Raw genomic sequence first — 12,774 nt, 5'->3', positions numbered from 1 at the left:
TTTTGGTAAAACAAAAGTTCTACTATATTTAGTTCTAAACCAGGTATTATTAACCCCTCCCTACTCTAGAGTCCAGTCCAGGCTAAGCCACAAACCTTTGTGGCCTGCCCCACCCCCTTGATCCCCCCGCCCCCCGCAATGAAGCACCAGTCCTGAAGGTCACAGGAATGTACAAACAGCTGGAGAAAGACCACGGCTCTGGTGAACGGCAACGCAACTGGGCGCAGGCTCTGTGTGTGGGTTTTGCGGAAGAGAAGTAGCCGGCCAAGCCAAGGGCTTTTGAACGTTCTCTCGACGGCAGCATTTCTGCTCTCTCGACGCTCGCTTAAAACCCTCTGCAGTTGGCCAGACTGGACTCTGTCCCCTTTTCAGCCACGTCGTTCACGTCCATGGTTCCCGTCGGAGGTGCCTCTTGCTTTTCCTCCTCCGTCAATCTGTTTTCTCAGGACCGGCAACGAAGAAAAACCCCCGCGATTCCTCTCGAAGGCACCGGCCGTCACCCAGGATTCGGCAAGCAGCGGCAGAGGTTCGATCCCACCTCAGCCCCCCGGCTGCGCTGATGAACTTTTTGGAAAAGATCAGCAAGCGTGCCTCCTTTCCTTCCTTCCATGCGGTTCTGTGCCCTGCCAGCGCCTGGATCTCAGAGTTGTCTACTGACGAGACGCATCAACTCCAAACACACATGAAACCTGCCCCAACGTTTGCGCTAGGTGGCGGGAGAGCCTCTGGGCCAATGGGCTGTTTTTGCTGCCCGAAATGGGGGACGCTCAGCATCTCAATGAAGCCCGGTGAAACTTCTCTTCCACAAAAAGGAAGCAAGGGTAGGCTGACCAAAGAAAGGGAGATCTGGAGCCAAGAAATCTCTGTAGGAATAATGCAAGGGGGGGGGGGCAGCGGGAAGCGCTAATGTTTCTGATGGAGGAGGGAAAAGAAGTGAGCCAAAGGTGGGCGACTGCGTGGTGGCCAGTGGCAAGAGGGTGGAGATTTTTACGTGTGTCTAGGAAGCGTGTGCCTGCGATCGCGCTGTGGTGCACTAACTGCTTGCGGACACCTCTTTGCTACGATCGACTTGGGAGTGCTTCCTTCCCCCCTCCCCTCTCCTGCAGACAAGGAGATTAACTGACCCCACCCCCCCACACACACACACACTCCTACACTTAACAATGTGTCCGGCACAATCCTGCTGACTTGGTGTTCAAAGAGCGCAATGGCGACTCCAGGGAATATTGCTTAATGTCCCACATGGGGACTGTGGTGGCCTGTCTACAACCCGCTCCGTCCGTACGCCAGATGCTCGAAGCAAGGCTGGCAGGAGGCCACGCGAAGAAACAAAGCTGCCGGGTTACCCGGCAAACAACAGCCGGGCTCCAAAATGTAAACTGCTCCCGTGCCCTATCAACCTTCCCGCCATCTACCGAGGGTTAGACCCCTGTCCGCGAAACCGAGGTTCAGCTAAGGGTACCCACTGGCCGTGGCAGACTGATGAAGGGCACAGTTGCAGCAGAGGAAGCACTCGAGTGATCAGAGAGGGCTGGAGCAGAAAGAGAGGCGGGCAGAAGAGGATACAGCCCAGGGCAGGCCCAACGAGGCAGTGCCCGCAACACCTCGGGCAAAGACTGTGGGCCCCGCCACAGGAGGCGTGTTGGTACGGGACCGCGATTCAAGGCCATCGGACACACCCCCGCGTTCATGCTGCTGATGTTCGAGAAGAGACCCAGTGTCCGTGGCAGAGGTGGTGAGCAGTCGGGCACTCTGGTGTCGAGAGGCGGCGGGGGCGGCGGGCACCCCGCCGTGGGTGCGCTGGTGGCGTTTGAGATGAGCCCGGCGAGCAAACCGCTTCCCGCAGGCCGTGCAGGGATAGGGCCTTTCCCCGGTGTGAGCCCGCTGGTGGATGAGGAGCTCAGAGCGCTGCAGGAAGCGCTTGGCGCACACGGTGCAGGCGTGGGGGCGCTCGCCACGGTGCATGCGCCGATGCTTGCTGAGGTTGGAGCTGACGCTGAAGCGACGTCCGCACTCTGTGCAGACGTAGGGCTGCTCCCCGGAATGTGAGCGCACGTGGATGGTGAGGTCAGAGCGCTGCAGGAAGCGCTTCCCGCACTCCCCACAGCCGTAGGGGCGCTCCCCGGAATGCAGCCGCCGGTGCTTGCTGAGGGCCGAGCGCTGTGTGAAACGCCTCCCGCATTCTCCGCAGGAGTACGGCCGGTCCGGTTCTGGGGGTGGGGACGGAGGCGGAGGAGGCGTTGCCAGGCCCCCGCCACACTCCACACAGCGCCGGGAGCGCCGGTGGCGCTCTAGGTGGCAGCCCCAGCGGAAGCGCCGCCCACAGTCCCGGCACTGGTGCGGCTTTTCCGCCGCATGGCGCTGCTGATGCCTTTCCAAGTTGGCGAGGATTCGGAAGCGCTTCCCGCACTCCTCGCAGGCGTGGGGTTTTCGAGGCAGGGCCATGGCAGAGTTCACAGGTGAGGGCTGGGCAGAGGTCGGTGGCTCTGTGGAGTTTAGCAGCAGAACTGCAGAAGACGCTGAGGCAGGGTCCGGCGGAAGGCTCAGGGCGGACTTTAGCGGTGAATCAGATCCTGCCGGCGTAGCAACAGTGGATCTTCTGCATGGGCCGCAGCGGTGGGGTTTCTCTCCCGCAGGCGGGCGCCGGCGTCTCTGGACGTAGCGTGGTTTCTGCCACCCAGACAAAAACTGGGCTCTTTCACCAAACGGTGGCCAGCCCCTCCCGCCGTCGATGCTGCCGAAAAGACTGCAGCCGATGCTGTCCCGTGGCTCGGAACCTACCCCCCACCTTGCCCCCAAAGGGCTCTGCTGATGGGAAAGGCTGTTCTTGTACTCTTTGGCGTCTCCTTGACCCGTCTTCCCTGAAACGGTTGGCTTTTGCCCTGCCAATGGCCCTGGATACAAAAGGGGCATTTGCAGTTCATTCTCCGGGGGCTTCCTGGCCAGGACTGCGGATCCTTCGAACAGTCCAGTGCGAATCTCCTGCGGGGCCTCCAAAGTGTTCTGCCTGCCATCGCCTGCTGAAAGAGAAAGGAGGACAAATCTTTGCACTCAGGGGACAGAACACAGCAATAAGATTATTACCACACGCCGTTGTGCGCACAATAGCCAGCCGATCCTAAGATTGTCTGGCAGCCAGGAATTCTAGCTGTTTTAGTGTTATGCACCACTAGGTGGCGAGCTAGTCTTGTTTTTAAGGCAAGAGACATTTCAGAGGTGGTTTGCCGCTGCCTGTCTCTGCGTCCAGACCCCGGTATTCCTTGGAGGTCGCCCTTCTAGCCAGGCTGGCCCTCCTTCACTTCTGAGATCTGTGAGATCAGGCTAGTCCGGGCTATCCAGGCCAGGGGCGAACCTGAGAATGTACAAAAGATTTAGGCAGACCTCTCCTTTTATGGTTAAGGAGGCAGAGTTGGGCAGTCCTACAGATCACAAGAGGGGCTATATTTTAGTGGTGCAGCAAATGCATGTAAAAGCTTGGGTTCAATTCTAACTCATGTAGTAAAACCTCTGGGCAGCTGCTGCCAGACAGGCTAAATCGGGGTCCCCCTACCTTTTTGAGCCCGCGGGCACCTTTGGAAGTCTGACACAGTGTGGCAGGTGCAACCACAAAATGGCTGCCACAGGAGGGGGAGTCAGTCACAAAACGGCTGCCACAGGAGGGGGAGTCAGTCACAAAACGGCTGCCACAGGAGAAGGAGTCAGTCAAAACGGCTGCCACAGGAGGGGGGGTCAGTCACAAAACGGCTGCCACAGGAGGGGGAGTCAGTCACAAAACGGCTGCCACAGGAGGGGGAGTCAGTCACAAAACGGCTGCCACAGGAGGGGGGAGTCAGTCACAAAACGGCTGCCACAGGAGGGGGAGTCAGTCACAAAACGGCTGCCACAGGAGGGGGGAGTCAGTCACAAAACGGCTGCCACAGGAGGGGGAGTCAGTCACAAAACGGCTGCCACAGGAGGGGGAGTCAGTCACAAAACTGCTGCCACAGGAGGGGGGAGTCAGTCACAAAACGGCTGCCACAGGAGGGGGAGTCAGTCACAAAACGGCTGCCACAGGAGGGGGAGTCAGTCACAAAACGGCTGCCACAGGAGGGGGGAGTCAGTCACAAAACGGCTGCCACAGGAGGGGGGAGTCAGTCACAAAACGGCTGCCACAGGAGGGGGGAGTCAGTCACAAAACGGCTGCCACAGGAGGGGGAGTCAGTCACAAAACGGCTGCCACAGGAGGGGGAGTCAGTCACAAAACGGCTGCCACAGGAGGGGGAGTCAGTCACAAAACGGCTGCCACAGGAGGGGGGAGTCAGTCACAAACCGGCTGCCACAGGAGGGGGAGTCAGTCACAAAACGGCTGCCACAGGAGGGGGGAGTCAGTCACAAAACGGCTGCCACAGGAGGGGGAGTCAGTCACAAAACGGCTGCCACAGGAGGGGGAGTCAGTCACAAAACGGCTGCCACAAGAGGGGGAGTCAGTCACAAAACGGCTGCCACAGGAGGGGGAGTCAGTCACAAAACGGCTGCCACAGGAGGGGGAGTCAGTCACAAAACGGCTGCCACAGGAGGGGGAGTCAGTCACAAAACGGCTGCCACAGGAGGGGGAGTCAGTCACAAAACGGCTGCCACAAGAGGGGGAGTCAGTCACAAAACGGCTGCCACAGGAGGGGGAGTCAGTCACAAAACGGCTGCCACAGGAGGGGGAGTCAGTCACAAAATGGCTGCCCCAGCTTACCATCAACCACACAGTGAAGATCCCTGTGCTTACTGTTCCTTACTGTTGGAAGAAGCGGTGTATGTGGTGGGGAGCACTGCTGAGCTGCCTCCCTCCCTCTTTCACCCCCTCCCTTCCTTCCTCCTCCACCCCTGCCTCAGATGGCATGTGGGGACAGCCACATTGGAGGAGGCAGCCAGCCAGGCAGGCAGGGCGGTGGGGGAGAAGCTCACTAGCTGCTGGCCCAGGTCACGTGACGACGCTATGCCTCCTGCCTTCTCTGGTCATTAAATTCAATCTGAAAACAGATCTAGGTGGGCCAGCCACGTTTGGTCTGCAGCAACAGAACAAAGTTAGAATCCAGTGGAAAGACCAAAAAAAAAGTTGTATTTAGAAATTTAATTTTAAAATTAACTTAAAATTAATTTTAATTTAATTAGCACCCCCAGCACACACACACCCCCAAAAATCCTGGCTCTAGGACTTCCAGGAAAGGTGTCAGTGGGCACAATGTCTCTTCTCCATGCCAACACTCTACCACTGAACCGGGGGTGGAATTCTAGCAGGAGCTCCTTTGTATATTAGGCCACACCTCCCTGATGTAGCCAAACTTCCTGGAGCTTACAGTAGGCTCTGTACTAAGAACCCTGTAAGCTCTTGGAGGATTGGCTACATTAGGGGGGTGTGGCCTAATATGCAGAGGAGCTCCTGCTAGAATTCCACCCCTGCGCTGAACCATGGCCTTTACCCAAACAGATCCTTGGTCCATCAAGCTCAGTACTGTCTACTCAGCCCAGCAGTGGCTCTCCAGCATCTCAGGCTGAGGCCTTTCATGTCACCTACTGCCTGATCCCTTTAACTGGAGATGCCGGGGATTGAACCTGGGCCCTTCTGCGTGCCAAGCAGATGCTCTGCCACTGAGCCACGGTCCCTCCCTTAGCCGCCCTCCCTGGGGGCCTCTTTACCTCCACGCCGGGGGCTCCTGGCCACTCTCTTCCGCCGCCTGACTTTGCCTTGCTGCTCCTGTTCTTTCACCAGCTCCCTCAGCATCTTCTCCACCTGAGCCTTGCCCACGGTCTGCAGGATCACCCCCAGCTGCCTCCGGAAGTCCGGCAGGATCCCTTCTTCGCTGGAGCCGGCCGGAGTGGCGGCGGCGGCTGTCGCTTGGCCCTGCACGGGTGCCAGCTGCCCTTGCTCTGGCTCCATTTCTAGCCCTGTAAAGGGAGGGGAGACATAGAAAAGAACACCACGTTCTATCCTCGGCCCAGGGACCGACGGGCCCCACAACCGGCTACCTCGCTGCTCCCTGCTCTGGCCATGAAATCCTGTTGTAAGGTTGGCTTGGTTTGGCCACCGGGGTAGGGATTTAGGAAATAACGGCCCTATCTGCTTGTTCTGAAGTGTGCTCTTTTCCGTTTCCAGAATTAAATGTAAAAAGGATTTGGGGGATGGGCAGGAGCTAAGGTTGCCAGTTCCCCCCTGGCACTGGGAGGGGATGGGGGTAGCGTTGCCAGCTCCAGGTGGAGATACTCCTGGAGATTTGGGGGTGGAGCCTGAGGAGGACAGGGACTGGGGGCAATGCCCTAGATCTGGGATGGCTGAACTGCGGCTCGGGAGCCACGTGTGAGAGCCACGGGAGAGCCAGTTTGGTGTAGCGGTGAAGTGTGCGGACTCTTATCTGGGAGAACCGGGTTTGATTCCCCCCCTCCTCCACTTGCACCTGCTAGCATGGCCTTGGGTCAGCCATAGCTCTGGCAGAGGTTGTCCTTGAAAGGGCAGCTGCTGGGAGAGCCCTCTCAGCCCCACCCACCTCACAGGGTGTCTGTTGTGGGGGAGGAAGGTAAAGGAGATTGTGAGCCGCTCTGAGACTCTTGGGAGTGAGGGCGGGATATAAATCCAATATCATCTTCTTCTTCTTTCACATATATTGTGTGGCTCCTGAAGCCCTCACTGCCCTGTTAGTTGGCTTGGAGAAAGCATTTCTCTCTTTAAATCACTTCTCCAAGCCAAGCCAGCTGGCAGCTTGGAGAAGGCGCGTAAAGATAAAGTTGCTTTCTTTCCACCTCTCCCTCCCTCTCTTCATATATTTTCCTTCCTTCCTTCTCACTCTCAAACATCTGATGTTCGTGTCCTGTGGCTCTCACACATCTGATGTTTATTCTGTGTGGCTCTTACATTAAGCAAGTTTGGCCACCCCTGCCCTAGAGTCCACCCTCCAAAACATCCATTTGCCCCCAGAGGAAATGATCTCTGTAATCTAGAGAAGAGCTGTAATTCCAGGAGATCCCCAGGTCCCACCTGGAGGCTGGCATCCCTAGCTAGAGCCAGGAGACCTGTGCTACCAGGACTACTGGTAGGATTGCCAGCTCTGGGTTGGGAAATACCTAGAGATGTTGGAGTTTGGGGAAGGGAGGGACCTCGGTAGACGCCACCTTCCAAAGCAGTCGTTTTCTCCAGGGGAACTGATCTCTATTGCCTGGAGAGCAGCTCTAACAGCAGGAGATCTCCAGGCCTCACCTGCAGGTTGGCAACCCTAGCTACTGGTTGGTGGAGGGAACTGCAGGCAACCCCATGGGCTACTGGCATTGCAGACCCCAGTCCTTCAGATCCGGAGAAGCAAGGAAACCCAGAGAGACAACTCTGTTTTGCAGCCAGCTATAAATCTCCACGCTTGGTTGGATCCTGGGGAAATTTTTGCCAAGGGAAGCTATGTGGCTGGTGGTTTTTCTGCCAACCTGCCCTCTCTCTACCCCAGGTATTTCTCACCTCTAGCCAGTGAACGAGGGCCAAATGATGAGACAGCATCCAGAAAGACTCTGTTGCCATTTGAAAGCAATTTTAAAATGCTGCAAGGACCCATAGCAGACGAAGATATTGGATTTATATCCCACCCTTCACTCTGAATCTCAGAGTGGCCTACAATATCCTTTTCCTTCCTCCCCCACAACAGACACCCTGTGCGGCAAGTGGAGCTGAGAGAGCTCTCCCAGAAGCTGCCTTTCAAGGACAACTCTGCGAGAGCTATGGCTGACCCAAGGCCATTCCAGCAGCTGCAAGTGGAGGAGTGGGGAATCAAACCCGGTTTTCCTAGATTAGAGCCCACACACTTAACCACTATAGCAAACAGTCATTCCCCTCTCCCCTTGGAAACATGCAGGGAGGGGAAATGACAGTCCTGTATGGTGGCATTTTTATTGCTGCCGCCAGGTTACCGTCAGATCTGATTTGGCCCTGAGCTCCGGTTTCGTGTTCAATACAGGCTGGGAGGAGGAAGTTTCTGACTGAAGGGGAAGAGAAAAGGGCAACTAGAATGATTAAAGGGTTGGAACACTTTCCCTATGAAGAAAGATCAAAACGCTTGGGGCCCTTTAGCTTGGAGAAATGTCGACTGCGGGGTGACATGAGAGAGGTTTACAAGATTATGCACAGGATAGAGAAGGTAGAGAAAGAAGTACCTTTCTCCCTTTCTCACAATACAAGAACTCGTAGGCACTCCATGAAATTGCTGAGCAGTTGGGTTAGAACGGATAAAAGGAAGCCCTTCTTCACCCAACAGATGATTAACACATGGAATTCACTGTCACAGGAGGTGGTGGCAGCTACAGGCATAGATGGCTGCAAGAGGGGATTGGATAAACATATGAAGCAGAGGTCCATCAGTGGCTATCAGCCACACCTTATCATTGGAACTCTCTCTCTGGGGCAGTGATGCTTTTATTCTTGGAGCTTGGGAGAGGTAACAGTGTGAGGGCTTCTAGTGTCCTGGCCCCACTGATGGACCTCCTGATGGCACCTGGGTTTTTTGGCCACTGTGTGACACAGAGTGTTGGACTGGATGCTCCTTTGGCCTGATCCAACATGGCTTCTCTTATGTTCCTAAGAGCTTTAATCTCTTCCAAGGTACGGGGAGAAGGGGAAACGGGGATTCTCAACAGCACTTTCCGTGGCAGGGCGGGGAGTGTTTCTTCTCTGCCAAGGACTTACCAGGAGCCAGGCCTCGCCGCCCTCTGGTCTCCGTGAAGGCCGCAATGCGGGGCCAACTGATGGCAATTTCTTCTGCTAAAAGAAGGAGAGCAGGCAATGGGTCAGTCAAGCCACAAAAGATGCTCACAGTCAGGGCTGGCTCTAGGCAAGGCTAACTTCTGGAACTCCCCTCCACACTGATAATGTCACTGTGTCACGTGGGGGGGGGGGCGCCCAATTTGTTGCCCTCAGAAGGCTGACACCCTAGGCAATCGCCTAGTTCGTCTTCTAGTGGCGGGGCCAGCTTTGCTTGCAGAGGAGATGGCATTACAGGGAAGGGTAGCAAAGCAACTTTTAAATGGCCAAAAAAAACCCCCAACAACTGCGCAGAATAAGGTCCACAGCTCTTATTCCCTCCAGGGCAAGAAGCAGCTGAGTCTACTTTTATTTATTTATTTTATTTATTTCTGTGAATTTATATTCCGCCCTTTCCCATAAGGGCTCAGGGCGGATTCCAACATGTCAAACAGTTAAAACCAACAATACACCAATAAATAAAACAGCAAAACAGTTAAACAATTAAAACATATTAAAAATTAAAACAGTTGAGCTCGGATTTAACTTAAGGCGGCATGGATAAGGTAGACACTTAAGTTCACGGACGTCCTTAGATTTCCGAAGGATGTCAGTTATATCGGCCCAATTTCCTCCAGTTTGTTGGGGGAAAGGGGAGGATTTCCTGCTAAGTCTTTTGTTCCCTCACCTTTCTGGCACAGTATATTAAGGCCCTCCGGTATGGGTTAAAAAATTAAAGAAACCTACATGCCGTTAGAGAAAGCTCATTCAATCATTCTACCCTCTATCTCAGCAAAAAAAACAGAAGTTGTCGCTGCTCCAGGTTTGATTCCCCACTCCTCCACATGCAGCCATCTGGGTGACCTTGGGCCAGACCGAGTTCTCTCAGAGCTGTTCTCTTGAGAGCCATTCTCTCAGAGCTCTCTCAGCCTCACCTGCCTCACAGGGTGTCTGTTGTGGGGAGAGGAAGGGAAGGAGATTGTAAGCTGCTCTTGAGACTCATTACTGCGTCTTCTGATGATCCCTGGCCTGAAAGATACCCGACTGTCCTGGCACTGGCCTGGTGGAACGTCTCTGCCAAATGACACCCGAGCCCTTCGGGACCTAATCCAGTTCCACAGGGCCTGCAAGGCAATGATGTTTCGCCAGGTGGAGGACAGCAACATTTTCCATTGAGCCTGGCCTCTTCTTTCTTTCCTCCCCCCAAAAGGGTATGATATAACTCAGGGGTGGCCAACGGTAGCTCTCCAGATGTTTTTTGCCTACAACTCCCATCAGCCCCAGCCGTGCTGGCTGGAGCTGATGGGAGTTGTAGGCAAAAAACATCTGGAGAGCTACCGTTGGCCACCCCTGATATAACTGATTTCAATTGCCATCTGAAATAGGATCATAATTGTTGGGGCTTTAAAATGTCAAACTGATTGAATAGCTTTGATTGGAATATTTTATTGAGACGTTGTTCCCCATCCTGAGCCCTGTACATAGGGGAGGGAGGTCTATCTATCAGTCAAATAAACCAACAAATAATATCCAGTAAACCCATGAAGTTGCCTTGCACTAAAGCCAACCCACTGGTCTATCAAGGTCGGCCTGCTCTACTCAGACTAGCGGTGGCTCTCTGGAGCCTTAGGTAGGGGGTGTTTCATTACCTTCTACTCCGGGGGTGGCCAAACTGTAGCTCAGGAGTCAGGAGTCTCAGGAGCCAGTTTGGTGTAGTGGTTAAGTGTGTGGGCTCTTATCTGGGAGAACTGGGTTTGATTCCCCACTCCTCCACTTGCACCTGCTGGAATGGCCTTGGGTCAGCCATAGCTCTGGCAGAGGTTGTCCTTGAAAGGGCAGCTGCTGGGAGAGCCCTCTCCAGCCCCACCCACCTCACAGGGTGTTGTGGGGGAGGAAGATAAAGGAGATTGTGAGCCGCTCTGAGACTCTTCGGAGTGGAGGGCAGGATATAAATCCAATATCTTCTTCTTCATCTACGTACGGTTCTTTCACACATATCGTGCAGCTCTTAAAGCACCCTCCACCCTATCGGCTGTCTTAGAGAAGACATTTGTCTCTTTAAATCTTCCCCAAGCCAAGCCACCCAGTGGCTTAGAGAATGCATTTAAACTTAAAGTTGCTTTTTTCCACCTCCCCCCTCCCTCCCCCCTCTATTTTCCTTCCTTCCTTCCTTGCAGCTCTTGAATATCTGATGTTTATTCTGTGTGGCTCTTACATGAAGCAAGTTTGGCCACCCCTGTTCTAGTCGATCATTTTAACCAGAGCTAGCGGGGACTGAACCCTGGGAGTTTCTGCATGCAAAACAGATGTTCTGCCATCGAGCCATGTCGCACGCCCCCTCCCAGCTTAATCAAGAGCTGGCCCCGATGCAGATGTTTTAAATACGGCAAAACTAGCCTAGCCTTGGCTACAAATTAAAGTGCTAAAAGCCTGATGAAGAAGGGAGGTCTGCTCCAGCTTGCCTTTCCCCCTTGCTGTGCGGGGACAGGTGGACAGGGGAGCAGACAGGGGGACAGGAGTGGGGAGGGAAGCTGAAGGAAGCACAGGAGGTGGCAGGCGGGGGAAAGCTGGGAGAGGCAGCTGCAAAACGGGGTCGATGGAGGAGGGAGGAATTCATCCTCTTCACAATTCTTAGTGGGTCCCTCCACCAGTTTCTCCCGTTGAGCTTAGTTTTGAGCATCAGTACTTGTCTCAAGTTCATATGGTGGGTCAGAGTCAAGGAAACAAACTACGGGGAAAGTTTTTTGCCTTATTCAGAACAATTCAGCGTCAGGGGTGGAAAGAAGAAGATGACGAAGATGATATTGGATTTATATCCCGCCCTCCACTCCGAAGAGTCTCAGAGCGGCTCACAATCTCCTTCACCTTCCTCCCCCACAACAGACACCCTGTGAGGTGGGTGGGGCTGGAGAGGGCTCTCACAGCAGCTGCCCTTTCGAGGACAACCTCTGCCAGAGCTGTGGCTGACCCAAGGCCATTCCAGCAGGTGCAAGTGGAGGAGCGGGGAATCAAACCCAGTTCTCCCAGATAAGAGTCCACGCACTTAACCACTACAGGGGAAGAAGGTCTATGAGAGCTATGGCTGACCCAAGGCCATTCCAGCAGGTGCAAGTGGAGGAGTGGAGAATCAAACCCGGTTCTCCAAGATAAGAGTCCGCGCACTTAACCACTACACCAGACTGGCTCTCCTGAAAGAGCTGTCAAGTCACAGCGGATTTATGGTGGCCCTGTAGGGTTTTCAAGACCAGAGATGTTCAGAGGTGGTTTGCCATTGCCTGCCTCCGCGTCATGATCCTGGTATTCCTTGGAGATCACCCATCCGAAAACGAGCTAGGGTCAACCCTGCTTAGCATCCGTGGTCTGAAAAGATCAAGCAAGCCGCGGCTATCCTGCTCAGGACAATTCCACTGTACTACACTGAAAAAGTGACCAGTTTGGGATTTCACTACTGAGCAGTGGATTGAAGCTTACATCTGGCCAGGGCTTTTTTTGGAGCAGGATCTCCTTTGCACAGGAGACCACACACCCCTGATGGAGCCAATCCTCCAAGAGCTTACAGCAGGCCCTATACGAAAAGCCCTGTATACTCCCGGAGGACAGCCTATATCAGGGGTGTGTGGCCTAATATGCAAAAGAGTTCTTGCAACAAAAAAAGCCCTGCATCTCGCATTGCCAACCATGAGGACCAAGCCGCCAACTCAGCCAACATTTCACCCTGCAGCACAAATAATTTGAACATTTGGGTGGGAGGGCACAGTGGCTGCCAAGGTTTGCATCTTACGTCTTATGAAGCAAGCTTCTCCCCCCCCCCTACCCCCAACACAGGCCTCCTTTTTTTAATGACCTGCCAATGTGAGAATAGTTGAAATCCGGGTTATTGTTTGACACACATTTTGTGACACGTTTCCCCTTACCCAGCGAGATCACGGTTTCGTAGCTCTCCTGCATGTCGACTCCCAGGACCGCCCTTTCCTAAGAGCTCCCGGACGTCTTCTCCCCTCCTCGAGAGAGGCGGCTGTCTGCTTCTATGAAAA

General features: G+C 54.4%; 1 protein-coding gene across 3 annotated transcripts; it reads right to left on the bottom strand.

Annotated features, from left to right (window-relative positions):
• LOC132584361 (zinc finger protein GLI4-like) lies at positions 1-12,774 on the bottom strand. 3 transcript variants are annotated; one of them, XM_060256227.1, is made up of 4 exons: positions 12,655-12,774; positions 8,687-8,761; positions 5,668-5,916; positions 1-3,020 (listed from the first exon to the last, which is right to left on the bottom strand). In XM_060256227.1, exons 1-4 carry the CDS (start codon positions 12,686-12,688, stop codon positions 1,522-1,524), a joined length of 1,857 nt encoding a protein of 618 aa, XP_060112210.1. In that variant the 5' UTR covers positions 12,689-12,774; the 3' UTR covers positions 1-1,521. The 3 variants fall into 3 exon arrangements, with proteins under 3 accessions (XP_060112210.1, XP_060112211.1, XP_060112212.1); XM_060256228.1 differs by having other exon boundaries at positions 1-3,017; XM_060256229.1 differs by having other exon boundaries at positions 8,687-8,758; positions 12,655-12,767.

The sequence above is a fragment of the Heteronotia binoei genome, chromosome 15, assembly GCF_032191835.1.
Source record: "Heteronotia binoei isolate CCM8104 ecotype False Entrance Well chromosome 15, APGP_CSIRO_Hbin_v1, whole genome shotgun sequence".
NCBI classification, from domain to species: Eukaryota; Metazoa; Chordata; class Lepidosauria; order Squamata; family Gekkonidae; genus Heteronotia; species Heteronotia binoei.
The sequence above is the reverse complement of the archived record's forward strand: the minus strand, read 5'-3'. Positions and strand labels throughout refer to the sequence as shown.